At 51.9% G+C, this 17,378-nt stretch overlaps 9 protein-coding genes across 9 annotated transcripts; 4 read left to right on the forward strand and 5 right to left on the reverse strand.

The window, feature by feature from the left end:
- Positions 1-532: 532 nt before the first annotated feature.
- Positions 533-3,160, forward strand: M431DRAFT_1385 (hypothetical protein; the record flags this gene model as incomplete). Its single annotated transcript, XM_024912578.1, has 2 exons — positions 533-2,919; positions 2,983-3,160. The coding sequence occupies 2 exons, from the start codon at positions 533-535 to the stop codon at positions 3,158-3,160; spliced, it is 2,565 nt and encodes an 854-aa protein (XP_024778332.1).
- Positions 3,161-3,984: 824 nt separating this feature from the next.
- M431DRAFT_74840 (hypothetical protein) lies at positions 3,985-4,908 on the forward strand (the record flags this gene model as incomplete). The annotated part of the gene is made up of 3 exons (XM_024922275.1): positions 3,985-4,061; positions 4,150-4,361; positions 4,481-4,908. 3 exons carry the CDS (start codon positions 3,985-3,987, stop codon positions 4,906-4,908), a joined length of 717 nt encoding a protein of 238 aa, XP_024778333.1.
- Positions 4,733-6,161, reverse strand: M431DRAFT_282587 (hypothetical protein). The gene is made up of 4 exons (XM_024914030.1): positions 6,040-6,161; positions 5,836-5,960; positions 5,663-5,738; positions 4,733-5,567 (listed from the first exon to the last, which is right to left on the reverse strand). The coding sequence occupies exons 2-4, from the start codon at positions 5,865-5,867 to the stop codon at positions 5,112-5,114; spliced, it is 564 nt and encodes a 187-aa protein (XP_024778334.1). The 5' UTR covers positions 5,868-5,960; positions 6,040-6,161; the 3' UTR covers positions 4,733-5,111.
- A 204-nt stretch (positions 6,162-6,365) lies between these two features.
- M431DRAFT_74492 (hypothetical protein) lies at positions 6,366-8,275 on the reverse strand (the record flags this gene model as incomplete). The annotated part of the gene is made up of 4 exons (XM_024922231.1): positions 6,366-7,048; positions 7,141-7,399; positions 7,495-7,785; positions 7,856-8,275. The coding sequence occupies 4 exons, from the start codon at positions 8,273-8,275 to the stop codon at positions 6,366-6,368; spliced, it is 1,653 nt and encodes a 550-aa protein (XP_024778335.1).
- Positions 8,276-9,108: 833 nt separating this feature from the next.
- M431DRAFT_105998 (hypothetical protein) lies at positions 9,109-10,275 on the forward strand (the record flags this gene model as incomplete). The annotated part of the gene is made up of 4 exons (XM_024911601.1): positions 9,109-9,488; positions 9,554-9,737; positions 9,933-10,092; positions 10,158-10,275. Exons 1-4 carry the CDS (start codon positions 9,402-9,404, stop codon positions 10,273-10,275), a joined length of 549 nt encoding a protein of 182 aa, XP_024778336.1. The 5' UTR covers positions 9,109-9,401.
- A 265-nt stretch (positions 10,276-10,540) lies between these two features.
- M431DRAFT_75261 (hypothetical protein) lies at positions 10,541-11,629 on the reverse strand (the record flags this gene model as incomplete). The annotated part of the gene is made up of 3 exons (XM_024922321.1): positions 10,541-11,214; positions 11,274-11,490; positions 11,603-11,629. 3 exons carry the CDS (start codon positions 11,627-11,629, stop codon positions 10,541-10,543), a joined length of 918 nt encoding a protein of 305 aa, XP_024778337.1.
- Positions 11,630-12,314: 685 nt separating this feature from the next.
- M431DRAFT_1391 (hypothetical protein) lies at positions 12,315-13,094 on the reverse strand (the record flags this gene model as incomplete). The annotated part of the gene is made up of 1 exon (XM_024912586.1): positions 12,315-13,094. One exon carries the CDS (start codon positions 13,092-13,094, stop codon positions 12,315-12,317), a length of 780 nt encoding a protein of 259 aa, XP_024778338.1.
- Positions 13,095-14,534: 1,440 nt separating this feature from the next.
- On the reverse strand, positions 14,535-15,890 carry M431DRAFT_13163 (hypothetical protein; the record flags this gene model as incomplete). Its single annotated transcript, XM_024912471.1, has 1 exon — positions 14,535-15,890. One exon carries the CDS (start codon positions 15,888-15,890, stop codon positions 14,535-14,537), a length of 1,356 nt encoding a protein of 451 aa, XP_024778339.1.
- Positions 15,891-15,955: 65 nt separating this feature from the next.
- Positions 15,956-16,505, forward strand: M431DRAFT_503615 (hypothetical protein). Its single transcript, XM_024918333.1, has one exon. It carries the CDS (start codon positions 16,099-16,101, stop codon positions 16,258-16,260), a length of 162 nt encoding a protein of 53 aa, XP_024778340.1. The 5' UTR covers positions 15,956-16,098; the 3' UTR covers positions 16,261-16,505.
- Positions 16,506-17,378: the final 873 nt, after the last annotated feature.

Raw genomic sequence — 17,378 nt, forward strand, 5'->3', positions numbered from 1 at the left:
TCTTGTCCACCTCGATAGGGAGAATGCAGATACTCCCACCATCACTATCTCGTCTATTCTTCCGCTGAATATTGAATATTCACGCCATCTTTGGCCCTCTGCCGAACTCACCAGCTGAAGCCCTGACCAGCCAGCTGCCTACCATTCTATACCTCTTAGCTCTGCAAACCCCCACTATCTGTGCGACCAGCGTTTTTGGGGCCTCTTGTGCCGCGACTGGGCTTCCACGACAGCTGTCTTCCTGACATTTCACCTACTCGATACTGCCTCTTGGGTCCTCACGGAGAGCTGAAGCAGCAATGATTTCAGGGCGAGGGGGAGCGGGGGCTCGAGGGCGCATCCGCCCACCTCGTCGGATTGTGCGTGTAAGTTGCAGGCTGGACCTGGACCCCCAATTCACGGCGCATCCCCTCCTCACTGCTCAGCGCATCTTGGGCGCATCCTGCTATGCGAGGCTGAGGCCTATCAACGCCGCTGCTCTCCATGCGTTGCCGTCTCGATCAACTTCTTCCGCTTCACCAGACGTGCCACGATGGGTTCCAGCGAGAGCAAGCAGTTGCCTTCCCATGCGCAGGCGCAATCTCCAGAGCCCCTTCACTCTAAGTCCAGGGCTTGCGCATTAGCAGCTAATCATTCTTCACAGCCCAATGGCCCTGGCGGCGAGGGAGCCGACTTCGATGCATGCTGGAACATGATTCAAGAAGCGTTGCGCGATATCCACAACAAGAGCTGCGGCCGTCTCTCCTTCGAAGAGCTATACCGAGCGGCGTACAAGATCGTGCTTAAGAAGAAGGGTGAGGTTCTGTACGACAAGGTCAAGGAATTTGAGGAGCAATGGTTTGCCATGCACGTCATTCCCAAGATTGAAGTCTTGGTCACTAAGAGTCTTATCAACATTGGCATCGACAATTCGTCAGCGGCTTCTGTCAACGAGCGGCGACAAACGGGCGAAAAGTTCCTCAAGGGCCTTCGAGATACTTGGGAAGATCACAACATGTCCATGAATATGACGGCCGATATCCTCATGTACCTAGATCGGGGCTACACGCAACAGGAGCCACGCCGAGTCCCCATCTTTGCCACCACCATTGCCCTATTCCGAGACCATATATTACGCTCATGCCTTAACGCGAATTCCGACAGCTTGATTGTGGACATTCTTATTTCCGTCATGCTAGATCAGATTGACATGGAGAGACGTGGAGATGTCATTGACCGAAATCTCATCCGTAGCTGCAGCCGGATGCTGAGCTGTCTGTACGAAACCGAGGACGAGTCAGAGAGTAGCAAGCTCTATCTTACCATCTTTGAACCTCGATTCCTCAGCAACAGCGAAACTTTCTACTCGAGAGAGTGTGACCGGCTTCTACGGGAGTCTGATGCCAGCACTTGGCTTCGGCACACTGAGACCAGGCTTTTGGAGGAAGAAGACCGCTGCGGCACCACTATAGAACGCGAAACCCTTCCCAAGGTGTCGGATGTGCTGGACAAGAAGCTTATTCTTGGTCACCTGGATGACTTCCTTGCCATGGAGGGCAGTGGCGTAAGGTGGATGATTGACAACGACAAGATAGACGACCTCAGCATTTTGTACAGACTCATCTCGAGGGTGGATGATAAGAAGACCGCTCTTCGTGAAATACTACAAAAGAGAGTTGTTGAACTGGGACTGGAGATTGAGAATGTATTGAAAAACACTGATTTTTCGACAGGGCAGGGTGAAGGGGAGGACGGCGGAGATGGCGACAAGGCCAAAACGCTCAATCCGGCCGCGCAACAGACGGCAGCAGCTATCAGATGGGTCGATGACGTGCTTCGGCTGAAGGATAAGTTTGACTACATGCTGGAAGCATGCTTTCAAGAAGACCTGGTTCTCCAAACCGCCCTGACCAAGAGCTTTGCCGATTTCATCAATTTGTTTAATCGAAGCTCGGAATACGTCTCTCTCTTCATCGACGACAGCCTGAAGAGAGGCATAAGAGGCAAGACGGAAGCCGAGGTGGATGCCATCCTGGAAAAGGCAATCGTCCTGATTCGTTACCTGTTGGACAAGGATCTCTTCCAGACCTACTATCAACGCCACCTGGCTCGTCGACTGCTCCATGGCAAATCAGAAAGTCACGACGTGGAAAAGCAAATCATATCACGGATGAAGCAGGAAATGGGACAGCAGTTTACAAGCAAATTTGAAGGCATGTTTAGAGATCTCGTCACCTCGTCAGAGTTGACATCGACGTACCGCGACCATATCCGCAAGCTGGATCCCGAAGGGCACACCATCGATCTCAATGTCAACGTCCTCACCACCAACTACTGGCCCCAAGAGGTCATGGGCCGCTCTACTCAGCTTGGAGAGACCCCAAGGATGGGCTGCACCTACCCACCTGAAGTGAAACGACTGCAAGCTAGCTTTGAGCAGTTCTACCTGACAAATCGCAACGGTCGAAAGCTCACATGGATTGGTACAACCGGCAGCGCGGATATCAAGTGCGTATTTCCGGCTATCGAGGGGAAATCTGGCCCATTGGCGCGGGAACGTCGTTATGAAATGAACGTTCCCACCTATGGCATGGTTGTCCTCTTGTTGTTCAACGATCAAAAGGACGGCGAGAGCCTTAGCTTTGAAGAGATTCAGGCCAAGACAAACATGTCAACGTCAGATCTGACGCGGGCACTCATGGCGATTGCCGTGGCGCCCAAGTCTCGAGTTCTGGCCAAAGACCCACCGACAAAGAACATAAAGCCTACCGACAGGTTTTCTTTCAATGCTTCTTTCCAGAGCAAGACGATCAGAATCAAGGCACCCATCATCAACGCCGTGTCCAAGGTCGAAGATAAGGACGAAAGGAGGACGACGGAAGAGAAGAACAACCAAACCCGAGCTCACATTGTCGACGCGGCGATTGTGAGAATCATGAAGTAAGTTTGAAAACCAGTTGTTACTGTGATTTTCCGGGGCAGTTACTAACCAGCCATTATCAGGGCGCGCAAGGAGCTCAATCACTCTCAGCTTGTAAGCGAGGTTCTGTCGCAGCTAGTAGGCCGCTTCAAGCCCGAAGTCTCTTTGATAAAGAGGCGGATTGAGGATCTCATTGTGAGAGAATACCTGGAGCGGCCAGACGAAGACGGTGCACCCTCGATGTATCGCTACGTGGCGTGATCGAGGATTGCCGTTTTCAGTACATATGGATTTGGGTAAGGGTTGCTTTTGATGAGTTACGAGCATGGGGCTGTGTCTTGTTGTATTTATTCTTCCAAACGTGGCAAGGCGTCCAGAGAACGACGGATTATTCTTTTTACTCTTTTTTTCTCAGCATTTGTAGTACCTGGAGAGGGAAAGCATGCATCTACAGAATAGCATAGGTTGCGGTTGGATGAAGCTGGGGGTTCAAGGGGGGAAGACAGCTAGATGGATTGCTTTTATGGTCCATACATTTTGATGCAGGGGAAGCGTCAAGCTCAAGCATCAAGGAGAGTCTGGTGCATTAGTAGAGTATAAATGAAAAAGGTACATTCGGTCTTTGTCTTGTTTTGACTCTGTGGAACTCAATCTGCTTATAATACACATGTAGATGTCATCACGGGTGAGGCAAATAGTGGTGACATATAACGAGGAAATAACGAAATGGAAGACTGCGAGGTCGGACACGATGCCTGTTAGGCTATGAGTTTTACCGACACCTTTGAGCAACGCTGAGGCCGCTTATAGCACCGAAGATGCCCTGTAGGATAGCGGATTTCTAGGGGGCCTGATGCTGTAAGTCGGAGCAGCTCGTGTGCCGAGGCTAATCCGAGCACCAACTCTCTCACCCGCATTGAGCCTTCATGTCAGCAGCTTGAACTTGATTTGCTGGCTTAAAGCAGAGCTGTAGCTATTTCAACACGCAGCTCACGCACTGTACTGGGATCAACATTGAGATTTTTGGACATTCATAAAAGGAGAATACAAATTTGTTTATCACAATGTTTGGACTAAGGAGATCAATGGCCACTGCGGCCTCACAAGCTTCTCTGTCTCTGAAGCAGGCGGGCAAAGTCGTCTGCATTGGCCGCAACTACGCGTAAGACGATTTACTTTAACTTTTTCTACTTTGGTACTCATGAAAGAGAGAGAAGAATATAGTTGCTAACGTTATGTTTCTTCGACAGGGATCACATTGCAGAACTGCAAAACGCAAAGCCAAAGAAGCCTTTCTTCTTCCTCAAGCCTCCTTCGTCCATCGTGTTGCCCGGCGAGGGCCCTTGTCTGCAGCCCAAGGGCGTGGACATGCACTTTGAGGTTGAGTTGGCGCTCATCATTGGGTCGGTGGTGAAGAATCTGCATCCGGAGGATGAGAAGGGAGCGCTGGATGCCATCAAGGGTGAGTTTGAGCTTTGCTGCATAAAGCTTCCTTTTATTTTCCTACGCGTGCTATATATCATAATTGGGAGGATATGACATGATGGATATATATACAGATGCTAACAAAGTTGATATAAGCATACGCCATCGCCATCGACATGACAGCCCGCAACGTCCAAAACGAAGCTAAGAAGAAAGGCCTCCCCTGGGACATCGCCAAGGGCTTCGACACCTTCCTGCCCATGAGCAACGTGATCCCCAAGTCCGCCATCGCCGACCCGCACGACGCCGAGCTGTACCTCGAGGTCAACGGGCAGCCGCGGCAGCGCGGGTCCACGGGCCTGATGATTTATCGCATCCCGCGCATCGTGAGCGACATCTCGCGCGTCATGACGTTGTTGCCGGGGGATGTTGTGCTGACGGGCACGCCGGCGGGCGTTGGGCCTGTGGTGCCGGGGGATGTGATGAGGGCGGGCGTGAGGGTTGATGGGAGGGAGGTTGAGGAGGGGAGGATTGAGGTGCCTGTGGAGTTGTCGGGGTCTGCGTATGAGTTTTCAGAGACGTGAGAGTGTATATAGATACGGTATGGAAGCGTGAGTTGTATGGATGGATGGATAGATAGATATATATATGAGAAAGAGAAGATGAGACAAAACAGGGGCACTGCCTCCTTCAACTTGGATACTTATTTTCATTCATCATGTTGTGCCTGTCTCCTAAGAGAATCTACTTATACAGCACATATCTTCATACATCCTCATCCTCATCCTCACTGCAAATTAGGATCCTGAATCGACCCCGGCTTCGGCGCCCAGTCCGCCACCGTCCCGCACCTCCGACACGTCCTCTTCTCCTCATCCCCCCTAAAGTCCTCCACAGCCTGCTTAATCTGCGTCCCCAAATCCGTACAATGAAACGCAGCCTCATGCACAACCACAGCCTCAGCACCAGGCTCACTGCAGCATTTCGCGCAGTACCAGCGCATGCGATCAATAGAATCGGCGGGGCGGCGCTGCTCGAGGACGACGCCGACGGTGTTTGCGAAGCGGACCGGGTTGTGCGGCGTGTTGGCGGGGAGGAGGAACATGTCGCCCTCGCGGATGATGATGTCGCGGAAGGTCGTGCCGTCGACGACTTTGAGGGTCATGGCGCCGCGGTATTGGTAGAACCATTCGGGGGTTTGGTTGATGTGGTAGTCGGTGCGGGCGTTGGGGCCGCCGACGATCTGGAGGGATGTCAGTGAGCTGGGAGATATAAAGTGAGAGCTGGATATGAAGCTATATATGTGTGTGTGTGATATATCCTGAAAAAGGAACATACCATGACGGTGAAATCATCGTTGTAGACGCAGTAGTTGTTGATGGGCGGCTGAAGCAAGTGAGAGTTTTCCTCGAGCCTGGTGAGCAAGACGAAAGAACCAATGTTGTTAGCACACTCACTTTTGTTCCTTATACACATACACGACGAGACAAATTGGAGATGCTTCGACTCACCACTTGGGCAGGTTGACCGGCGGTCCAAGCATTTGTAATATCGAGTGGTATGACTCTTACAACACGAAAGTTGGGGTAAGTGGCTTAGTATAGAACCAACTGAAGTTGAAAGAAGCAATGAAACGCTAGAGAAGCAGAGTTAACTAACAGGACAAGTCTTGATGTAAGGGAGAAGAAAAGAGAGAAGAGAGAAAAACAACTCACCAGAAAGATTATTGTATAGCCGCACAGAAACACAAGTTGTCAGATCACAAGGGAAGAGGCAAAATCCGAAACTCGTCCAAAAATGCTTGTTTATCAATCAAAGCCTCCAAATTCCTCACAAGGGACTAGCTAAAGCATTCTACGTCTATTCCGGCTCTCCGAGCTGCATAATATACAGTGCGAAGAGCATCCATATCCCCGCATAAACAGCTGTTAGGTCTCGCACCGTGTGGGCGTCAGCTCGACATCATCCCACTTGGCCAAAAAACACAATAGGTTGTTGATATTTGCCCAGATTGAATATAAAGCAATATACCATCTCATCCCTATTCTACAGTCCAGAGCCCCTCGTCGACTCCCGCCCACTTGAGGACGTTCTCCTGAGACGCCTTGAACCTGCGCCTAAAAGCCCTCGTTCCAGGCACGGGTCCGTTGTAGCTGCCCTTTTCTTGCTGTAAAAAGGTGTGGACGATGCCCGTCGTCCGTCCTTGGGGCCCGTAAAAGTTGAGCAGTATCCCGTGCAGCGTGTGGAGGTGACCGATGAAGATGTCTTGAAACTCCTTATGCTTCGGCAAGGAAGGGTCCCGCAGCGACGGATGACTTGGGAACATGGTGAGAGTCGACAGACTGAGCACAAAGTCGATGAGATCCTCGGACCAGGGGAGGCCTTTTCGCCACTTGGTAAAGGCCAAGGCCTTGATCCGGATCTTGATGCTGTTGATGAGGTCTCCTTGCCTCTCGCATAGCGCTGCCAGGGCCTTGAGCACCGTCGGCAGCGGCTCGAGGTTGTTGGGCCAGGGACCCCCAGCATAGCCAGTCTTTAGGATATGGTTTACTTTGCCCAACTGCAGTTCGACGTTGAATGCGGTGGGCGTTACAAAAGCTTGTTTCTTGGAAACGTCTATGATATCGAACAAGGCTGCCTGTGTGCTCAGGATGAGCGGAAGCACGTCGGACTCGTTCTTGGCCTCTTTATAGTGACGATCGGACTCTTCTCTACATCTGTCGCCTAAATTATATCATCTTTTATAAGCATCCGAAGTTGTCTAATTGGCTTCTTTTTCGTTGTAAAAGAGGCAAAGGGGGGTTGATTAGACATACACTGGCATCTGAACTGATATCTCGCCGCAATTCGCGGATTGCGAAAGGTGAAGTCATATGCAATGTCTCGGTAGCAATGAAGGAGCTCCTCGCCGGCCTTGAGCTTTCTGAGAGCCCGAACCTGCACCTGAGTGCTGTTGAACACAATGACAACATTGGGATCGCAACAGTGGTTGATTAGAGCTCCTCCAAAGTCAAGGGCGTTGCCAAGCGGTGCGTTTCGATAGGTTTGATCGACCGGCAACGAGTTGCAACGAATCTAGAAGAAAGAGGGGAGACAAGTTAGCCACCATCTTATGCATAGATGTACATGCTGCCGATTTCACTACACCTATACCGTGGGGGAACACTCACAATACCATACAGCATCAATATCTCACCAATGCTAAGCTCGCTCTTGGTCCGTTCCCTGGCTTCGCGGGCAATGCTAATGATCCTCGGCCAGCTTTTCTTGGTGCGCCTCTCAAAGTTGGCCACCTCGTGCTCAAGCCTGGCCAGGGCTTTTACCTGCTGTGCCAACAAGACTTTCTTTCGCATCAGAATCAAGAGACGGTATAATGTTCTCGTCTCAACATCGGTTGACGCGCCGGCAAGCAAGCCGCATTCGTATAAATGGCCCGTGTCCCAGGCCCGTTGCCAACAAGACTACACACAGACATATTAGTGAGTATGATGACGACAAAGAACAAGCTCTGGCAAGTGACATTGTACTTACCTTCGAGCAGTACTGGTACATGCGGCAGCCATTGCAGATGTGGAGAGGGGGTAGAACCTCTCCAGGTTGGAGAAAGCGGTCCTCCACAGGATGAAAGACTCTTCGTCTCTGTTGGAAGCAGAAATCGCACGCCTCCATGCCCTGGCCAACCTCTGCGCACAGAACAAGCGGCACAGACGTAAAGATGAGCTCGCCCTCTGCAAGATCCCGCTTGATGAATAGGCCCGAGCCAGCATCCGGAATGGTGGATTCTTGGATGCTGAGCGAACCTTCGGGGGCCTGGATAGTGCTCATGATGTTGCTGCAGAGCGCCGTGTCCTTGTGTATGGGCCAACGCTTCTGGCTGTCGAGGCTCGCATTGACCTGGTCCGGGTCCATGGTGTTGATGCTGGCCGAAAAGGCCTGCTCGATGGCATTCATTGTGCTTGTTGTTTCTCTGTCTTCCTTTGAGTGATGGTAGCAAGTTTTGAATGACTATCTTTTGGAGATGAATTGAAAGGGGAATGGGAATCAATTTGTACGAAAAACGCCTGGAATCCTATGGAAGAAAGGAACAAGGCAGGACAGAAAAAGAAACGTTATGCAAGGGGCTGGCTCGCAGTTACACCGAGGCTGGGCTCAGATGCTTCTGTCGTCACACAGCTTCGGCCTGGACTGATGTTTACGAGGCAATGCAGCATGCAGGCGGCTTGAATGGGAGGATTGGGATAGACAGAGAGTGGTGGAAAAGGAGGCAGATAAGGTATAGAGACGAGCTTGTATTGGATGGAAGTTTTGGTGGTGGTTGATGGATGGATTGTTTGCTATTGAACCCTCTTGGCCTTTCACTGTTTCAGCGCGGCCAGCCTGCACTGCACGAGGCCTGGCGTGTTGTCGAGATGCGATTGGCTGCCATTGTTGGATGCAATGCAGTTGCTACTGCTGCAGCTGTTGCTTTTATTGAAAATGTACTTCTTTCGATTCCATCTTCTTCTTCCATTTAATCCCCTATATCCATCTATAACAGTATAACAGTATAAGATCCATTAAAGTCGTTGGATCGTCATCTCCATACTGCTAGCCAGCCCCAAAAGCAGTGGAGTCCCCTATAAAACTCCACTGTAGCATGGCAAGCTCCCTGTAGCGCCAGCCAGCGCGTCGAAACTCCGAGACAGGCACAGGCACAAGTGCCGCAACCAAGTACATAACCTGCTCACATGTACCTTTCCGTACCCCAGCTTAGTCCCGCCCGAAGTTCATCAGCCCGCCACAGCCCGCTGCAGGTAGTTGCACTACTGCTGGTACAACCGAGTACCGGCACATCCCCCGCGGTACGCCCTTTGTTGATGGCGTGAGCTGCCCTGTGTGATGAATGGATGTTTCAGCTCCACCAAAAGCCACCGCTCTGGCCGTTGCCTCGATAACAGCATCAGCTTTCAACCACCAACATCCAGCACTTTTCTCCTTCTCATCTTCTTTCTCTCTATTATTGTCTGCTACTTCGGAATCTTTCTCTCAGCTTCATCGCCATCGCCATCTCGTCATCAAATAACAGCTATTCCTTACAATGGATCACAGCCATCACATGCATTCCATGGAGGGCCACGAAGGCCACGGCGGCCACGGTGGCATGGACGATATGTGCAGCATGAGCGTGAGTATCTGCAATCTAGTATCCTCTTCCTACAATCCAGCTCATCAGACTCACCTTGACTCCAGATGCTCTTCACCTGGGACACGACCAATCTCTGCATCGTCTTCCGCCAGTGGCACATCCGCTCCAACCTCTCCCTCGTCCTCTCCCTCATCGCCGTGGTCCTCATCGGCATTGGCTACGAGTTTCTGCGCTCAGTCTCTCGTCGCTACGAGGCGTCTTTGGCGGCGCGGCTGGAAACTGTACCTAGTGAGTAAATCCATGTCTCTATCTATCTGCTTTGATCCCGCCTCCTGTCCCTTACAAGGACAAAAGCTGCATACAGAGCTGTGGCATCTGCACACTCTTATACAAGCTTGATACGGTATCAAACATGTCACATCCCCATCACAATCGTCCATCCCCTTTCAGAAACGAACATGCGCATGCTAAGATGCCGTTGAGACGCCACTGCGCATGCTTATCGCGATGATGATGATGAAAACGTTACTGAGACACCCGCCTTCCTCCGCTCAGGACAGAACCGCGAAAGCGTCAGCAAGCGAGGCCACGTCATCAAAGCTACGCTCTATGCCATTCAGAACTTTTACGCCTTTATGCTCATGTAGGTCCATTGATTCTCCTTCTCGCCAACGTCTTCAACCCTGACTCTTCTTCTAACGAATCAAGGCTCGTCTTCATGACATACAATGGCTGGGTCATGGTGGCTGTCTCGCTGGGTGCCTTCCTCGGCTACCTCTTGTTCGGCCACTCTACATCGGCCACAAAGGATAACGCTTGTCATTAGACAGTGAAACGTGATACGTATCGGCCAGCTTCGATTTAAAGCAGCTTGGATTTTGCATTGGAAAGCGACAATGGCGTGTTTTATATGCAGCAACGGTAGCCTTTTGGCTGAGGAGAAACAGTTATACTGAGCAGTTCTGTGAACCATTCAAGGCCAATTGAACATTCAGCGTCTAAACCTACTCCATATACAGGGGTAAACAACATTAAAGCCGACTCTAGGTTCATACAGAGACCGTGCCTTGTCCCGTGCCGCGTGTGTTTCATTACATCTTAGCTGGCTTGTCTTCTTCTCTCTTCGCAGGAGCGCCGTGATCATCCAGCGCACCCTCCTCCTGGGCAATCTTGATGACGTCGTAATCGCCAAAGTCAAGATTGTGCAACATTTCGGGGTCTTCGTTGTACGCAATCCTTGCTGCGTCGACGAGTACTCTACCAGTCAGGCCCCAGACCTTGAACCGTCCTTGATGGTCCTGGCTAACCTCCAGCTGATCCGCCAGCTCTATCTGAGCCGCGCTTCCCCTTCTAGGCCTTGAGACTTTCTGGTTGTTCACTGGCACGTAAAAGTTGTGTACTCTCCACTGCACCCCCTTGTAGTTTGTCCACGCGCCTTCATACCAGTGGCCCGGCGGCAGCGTCTCGCCGTGTCGAGGTGGTAGATCCTTTTCCTTGAGGAAGTTGTAGAAAGGGGCGCTAAATACAGCGGCGACCTCGCGAGCATCTAATCGGGGGATCATGGAGTCTTCAACGAGAGCTGGTGGCGAGTCGGGAGAGGTGCGATCGGCGTGGAGGAACGCAACGCAGGGAGTCACCACGAGGTGCGTCCGAGCCAACGACGGCGGGAGATTGCAGAGCTGCTCGATGCGAAATGGTTTGGGAATCCGTGAATCGTCCATGGGGAGGCCAATCTCTTCATATGCCTCTCGCCGCGCAATCTGGTCTGTTTCCTCAAGTCAGCCGATGCCCACTCCTGTCTCTATGCATGAGAACATAACATACATGGTGTTTCTTCTTTGCTATCTGCTTTCCCTCCCGGCAACGCAGCGTGGCCAGAGAAGCTCCTCAGACTGGCCGCGCGCATGGTGATGACAACTCTCAGGTCGCCCCATCTATCCGCAAACAAGAGAACCAGGATGGCCGCTCTCTTGCGCGCAGGGAGCGCATCCCATAACGGGAACGGGGGAGGTTTGTACGCTCTAAATCGGTTGAGGGCGGCCTATTTTGAATTCGAATTGAGCATGTCAGCAAGCATTCACATGGTGGACGCAGACCGGACAGGACCGGACCGGGCCAAAGACGAAAGCGATATAACCAAAGCACAAACCGACCAGAGAAAAGGGATTCAGTGACGCCATTGTCGATGCATCATAGTATAGCGACGCGCCGCTGTAATCGTGCGCAACAGCAACGCCCAGCGCCTCGGCGATCTGGCTCTTGACCTGCGCAACCTCGGCCTCGGACAGAGCAGCGTCAGCGTCGGAGGCGTCGACTTCCGGCTCAGCGGCGGATCCGGCGATGCTGCTTTCTGAGTTGCGCTGCTGTTGTTCCTGAGCGGTCATTTTCCAGCGTCAGCAGCAACGCGATTCCTGAGTCGCAGTGCCAGCTTTTCTTTCTTTGTCGTTTTTTACAAAGAAAAGCTGACGGGGTTTCGCTTTGCGTCGGAGGTAATGAATGGATGATGAGGGAATCAAAGCAAAGGGCGGCCTATCGCATTCGCCATCTGGAACTGTTTGAGCGGGGGATCCGATGACACAAGCCGAGGAACGGGCCGACGGCCGGACGGGGCCAAGTTTTGACAAGCCGGTGATTAGTCGCGTCTTACTCCGATCCGATTTGATTCACGGACGGAACTACAGTGAAGCTTGAGATTCGATGAGATGGAAGAGATTAAATGTATTTTGCGCCTTGTTATGATTAATATGCCTTATGCGGGATGAAACGACAAACACGACGGCACCGACATTAAGCTACAGTTTATTGACTTGTGAACCCAATCAACAATTCCCAACCACCGTCTCGCACAATCAGACTCAATCCCCTTTACAAGAACGCAGCAACACCGGCAGCCAACAAGCTAAACAGCTCGAGCGGCCTCACGCCAGAGCCGCCAGAAATGACGGGTGTTAGCGTACTCGTAGGGTGAACGGGAGGCGCAGTCCCGTTGTGAGGAGGCTTGTGATCGTGATCGTGATCCTCCTCGCACTTCTTGATGGTCTGCTCTCCCTCAGCGGTAAAGGGGTTGAAGCCGAGGCATCCCGCGTACTCGGACGCGCACTCTGCCTGGTTGGCATCGGGCTTGCCTCTGCACTTGTCGCGCTCTTCGCCACACTCCTTGATGTGACGGCAGTCTGGTTTAGGAGGAGGTGTAGGAGTGGGAGTGGGAGTGACGATGGGCTTGCTGCACTTCTTCTCAATCTCCTCCGGGTCATGCTGCCCATCAAAAGGATTGTATCCCAAACATCCTGCATACTGAGACGCACAGTACGACATGTTTGCTCCAGGGGCGCTACGACACATGTTGTACTCGTCGTAGCACTTGCACTCGTCCTCCGGCGTCTTTGTCTGCGTGGGAGCAGCCGTCGTCGCCGTCGTCGTCTTGGAGCACGCCGTGGGATTGACGAATGTGCCTTCATACGGGTTGTAGCCCAGGCAGGCGGCGTACTCGGAGGCGCATTCGGCCCTGTTGGCGTCGGGCTTGACGAGGCATGCGTCGTGGGCGGTGGTGCACTTGACGGCGCATTCCTCGGGGGTGCCGTCGCTGCCGGTGTAGTCGGCGAGGGCCGAGGCGATGAAGGCGGTGATGATGATGGTGGAACGCATTTTTGATGGAGTTGTGGTTTTGCAAGTATGAAGGATATTCAGAGCGAGCGGATGATTGGTTTCAACGAGTGAAGGACGCTGAAGAGCATGATTTTGCAAGAGAAAGAACAATTGCAATTCTTATATACCGCTGAAAGGCTTAAGGGAGAATGAGATGAGCCCATTGAAAGAAAAACAGAGAGCTGGTTGGCAGTGCCGGCATTCCAGCGGATGAGGCGAATATGATCGGCCTTGCTACTGAGACAAAACACACGAAACTTGGTTACCCCGTTACCCGGGAGAATGGGAATGAGGGATACTCTTACGAAGTTGTTCGGTCGATCGGCCGATGATGAAAAGAAGCCGCATGTTGTGTTGATGATTGAGATTCTCAAGGTTTAAGACTTGTGACCTGGTGATCAATAAGTATATGGGCTTACACTCTACCATACTACGGATCCTGTCACTTTACCAACTCCAAATATTTCAACAACAAGAAAACAAACCATTGAGTAACAGTGATAACAAGCAAAATAGCCCATCGGGCGATCGACCGCAAAACATACCAACCCATTCCAACATTCCTCCTCCCCTTCCCCCACAGCCTCATCAACCAACATACCTACCCAAATCCCATCTCCTCCTCACCCATTCCAAAAGTAAACATCAATGACGATGCTATAATAAGAACAAGTATTTGACCAAAAAAGGCAGTCCCCGGCACGGCCTAGTTCTCACAGCATCGAACAACCTTATATCGTTCTGCAAAGAAACCAATGTTACTTCGTCATCACCAATCGTTCCAATCGCATCAGGGCACGGGCCTGCATCTCTTTTGCGCCCGTCGTCCTGCAAGCCAGTGGAGTTTTCTTATATACCTATGCACGATATATATAGGACTATCCTTTTCGGCCCGTCGCGGGATCTAAACACTTCCCAAGCTTCTTTTTCAAAATCTTAGGCCTCGTTAGCGTCGGCAGATGAGGAAACTGGCTGATGAAATCTGACATCAATTCACAGGAACACTCATAGTCACAGATGCAGAATGTCACTCAGACTTGGGATTATGTGATGTGCTTTCAGTTTTCCGTCAATTTTTTATGCTCCGATATTATAGTCGTTGTTTAATCCAAATACCCTTCTATCAACGACCTTTTTTATATGTGTAACAAATTCAAGGAAATGTGGTATATAGTCGTATACAGACAAAGGCAATTTGCCAACCAAACAGGGGATATCCATGTGCAAGCCCATTACTCCTTATAAATGCACGAAAAGAAAAGAAACACAAGACAAAGAAACCAGGGGAGGGGAAAAACGACAGTCCAGATAACGTCCACCATGCTTGTACATAGATTCGTGCCCATTGTTGATCATGTCTTCGTTTCGTGAATAAGACTGGGGGAAAAGATAAAGAAAAGGGGAATTCAAGTTGGGGTTTTTTTTCTCTCTCGCTTGCTTTTACGCAAAAACATTCTCGCTCACGACGCCAGCTTGCTGCTGGTCCCTCCGTCTTCTACCGACGGTCAGCAGCCGGTTCATTGAGTCTCCTGTCTTCGCCCATCCTCGCGACAGGCTCGACTCGTCGTCTCGGCGCACCATCGCCGGCGAGTCTCTACCTCGTTCTTCCTTGTGTGAAGAACGGTTGCGCCATCGGCTCCTGCTGTTTGGTCGCGAGTCGCTATCCGAGTCGCTCTCATCAAACGCACTCTTGGGAACCGAGGGCTCCTCGGGCTCAGCAGGTGGAAGAGCAGGGACAGGAGGTATCTCGACTGAACCGCTGCTGCCCACTCTCCTAGAGTGCGAGTGCGGATCAGCAGTGGTTGGTCGAACGGAAGTGGTTGCTTTCCTTCGGAGGCGAGAGAAATGAGAGCCTGATTTGAAGCTCAAGATGGATGACCGCCTCCCCATGGACTCTGCAGCATTGACTTCGTCGAGGCTAGTCTTGGGCACCGCGGAGGAGGCCAGCTCGACAGCAAACTTGTGATACTCGCCAGCTGTCAAGTCTTCGTCACTCTCATCGCCTAGCTCTTCCTCCTCGTTCGACGGCACGAAGCTATCTTCCTGCGCCGCAAGATGGCCTAAGCCATCCTGGTCAAAGATCCGGGCACTTCGGCGGCGGCGAACAGAATTCTTGGAGCCCAGGGGAAATGCAGACGTCGAGTGCGGCGATCCTGGTCCCCAAGAGCTTTTCTTGCTCGACAAGCTAGCCATACCATCATCGTCTTCCAAAACAGGGATTAGCCCTTCCTCTGGAAGCTGCAAAAGAGCAGCCGGATTCGGGGCAGATGGGTCCTCAAAGCTTCGGCTGCTTCGAGTCACAGCCTCCTTCTCGGCCTCCTGGGAAGTGATGCCGACGAGATTCGTAACGTCGACGTCGAGCCCCATGAGCTGCAGCACCTTCTTTGACTTTCGGTGCCTAAGGCTGGCCACAGGGCTAGGGAGGCTCGACTGGCGAGGCGGATGGGCGTTCTTGACGGGGGTGCTCGGGGCTTGGCGGGGCGAGGGCGCGGGCGAGGGCGAGGCGATTCGACTTTCAGCTCCAGCTTCAATTTGCGGCGCATTCTTCGGTCCCGGCCCCACTGGCAGGGCGGCTGGCTTGCTCCTCTTCTTGTTGATCTTGAGAGGCGGCGGAACAGCAGCCGAGTTGTTCTTCATGGGAGGCAGAGGCGGGAGAGGCCTCTTCACATAGGCGTCGGCATCGTGTGGTTGCAGTGCCAGAGGCGTCACAGGCCGACTCGTCAAGATAGGCAAATCCCAGGAAGCCAGCGTCGAGGGACTCAGTGGTGGATCGGAGTTGGACCTTAGGTGGAGCATCTTCCGGCAGTGAATTATACCCAAGGACCAACAAACTACTAGTAGTAAGAGCTAGATGAGGAAGTGGGAAGAAGTGGTATGTTAATTCAGCTCGAGCCCAAGACTGGCCTGCTTGAGATTTGTTAATGAGGGAGAAAGGGCAGAAAAGCAGAACGGCGGGCACACACCTGGTATAAAAAAGATAGACAGGCAGAACCCAAGGCAAGCAATGTCAAGGCAGGGTCAGGCAATCCCAATGGTACCCACGTGGAAATGGGTGCACCGGCCTCTGGGGTATAAAATTGACAGTGACAGCGATGGAGCAGGAAAACCACACCACGGAGTCTGTGCTTGGAACCACCCCCACAAGGCCACCCCCTTCGATTGCTAAGCTGTGAGAGACAAGAACGCACAGATAGTATAAGTGATTTGATGCGAATTGGTCCTATGGACATGCATACAAAGCGTGAATGTGAGAGAGGGGAGAGAGGAGAGACAGAGGGAGAGAGACGCGGAAACAGATGGGCGTATGCATGTAAGTGCGTATGTAAGTGTGTATGGGCGTCGGGTGCAACAACGCGGAACGTGTGCTTGTGATGCACAAAGTCGTACAAAGATGCGACAACGAACTCGATATACATATACTTTCGCGCCTTTGTATTCCGGAAGGTCATACACAAAGGACGAGTACAAAAGTATATGCAACGTATACTCGTACAAACCCCAAGGGGGGGTGGGTGCAGGGCGTGGATAAACGAACAAACAGTAAGATCATCAGCAACCTCATCCGGCATGGCCGATCATCAGTGCCGAGTGGAGGAACGATTGCCCGCACCTATGCAACAGATTGGCAGGACAAACGAACCGTCGACATAAAGGGAATGTACTGAACGAGTAAGCCTGATGGCAATCGTCCGGAGGAATATGAACAAGGCCGAAGAAGAAGAAGAAGAAAAAAAAAACGGTTTGCATCAGGGCTGTTCAAACGACAAAGGCCAGAAGAACGACGACGGCACAGGAATGAACACCAAGAGGAACAGAAATCGTCATGACAACGACATATACGCGGCCCGTGACCCGCCCGAGAGGAGCCTTCATCCTTTGCCAAGCTTGCACAACCTTCTGGGGGAATGCAGCTCAAGATGCTTGTAAGGCTGCCTGGCCATGGGCTTCATCGTCGGGTTCTCGGTGTGTCATCCTATATGGCCCGTGTAACATCTTCAAGCCGCTTTGTCTCTTCCTTCTCCAGCCTTTTGTCCTATCAGCACAGACGAAACATGCAGGACCTGCAGAGAAACGGGCGTGTGATGGGTTCCCATCATTCCAGTCTGACATGCCCATCGATACTTTTCCCTTCATCCTCATCCTCCCTGCTTCTGAAGCCTTTCGCCTCGGTCGACGGCCCAGCGTCCCGTGCCTCGTACTAGCAGTACCCGTATCCATATCCAGGGCTCCCATACGAGTATACCTGGCCGAGTATTTTCCCCCCGTTTATGCAGCATGGTGGTA

This window comes from Trichoderma harzianum (genome assembly GCF_003025095.1).
Source record: "Trichoderma harzianum CBS 226.95 unplaced genomic scaffold M431scaffold_2, whole genome shotgun sequence".
NCBI classification, from domain to species: Eukaryota; Fungi; Ascomycota; class Sordariomycetes; order Hypocreales; family Hypocreaceae; genus Trichoderma; species Trichoderma harzianum.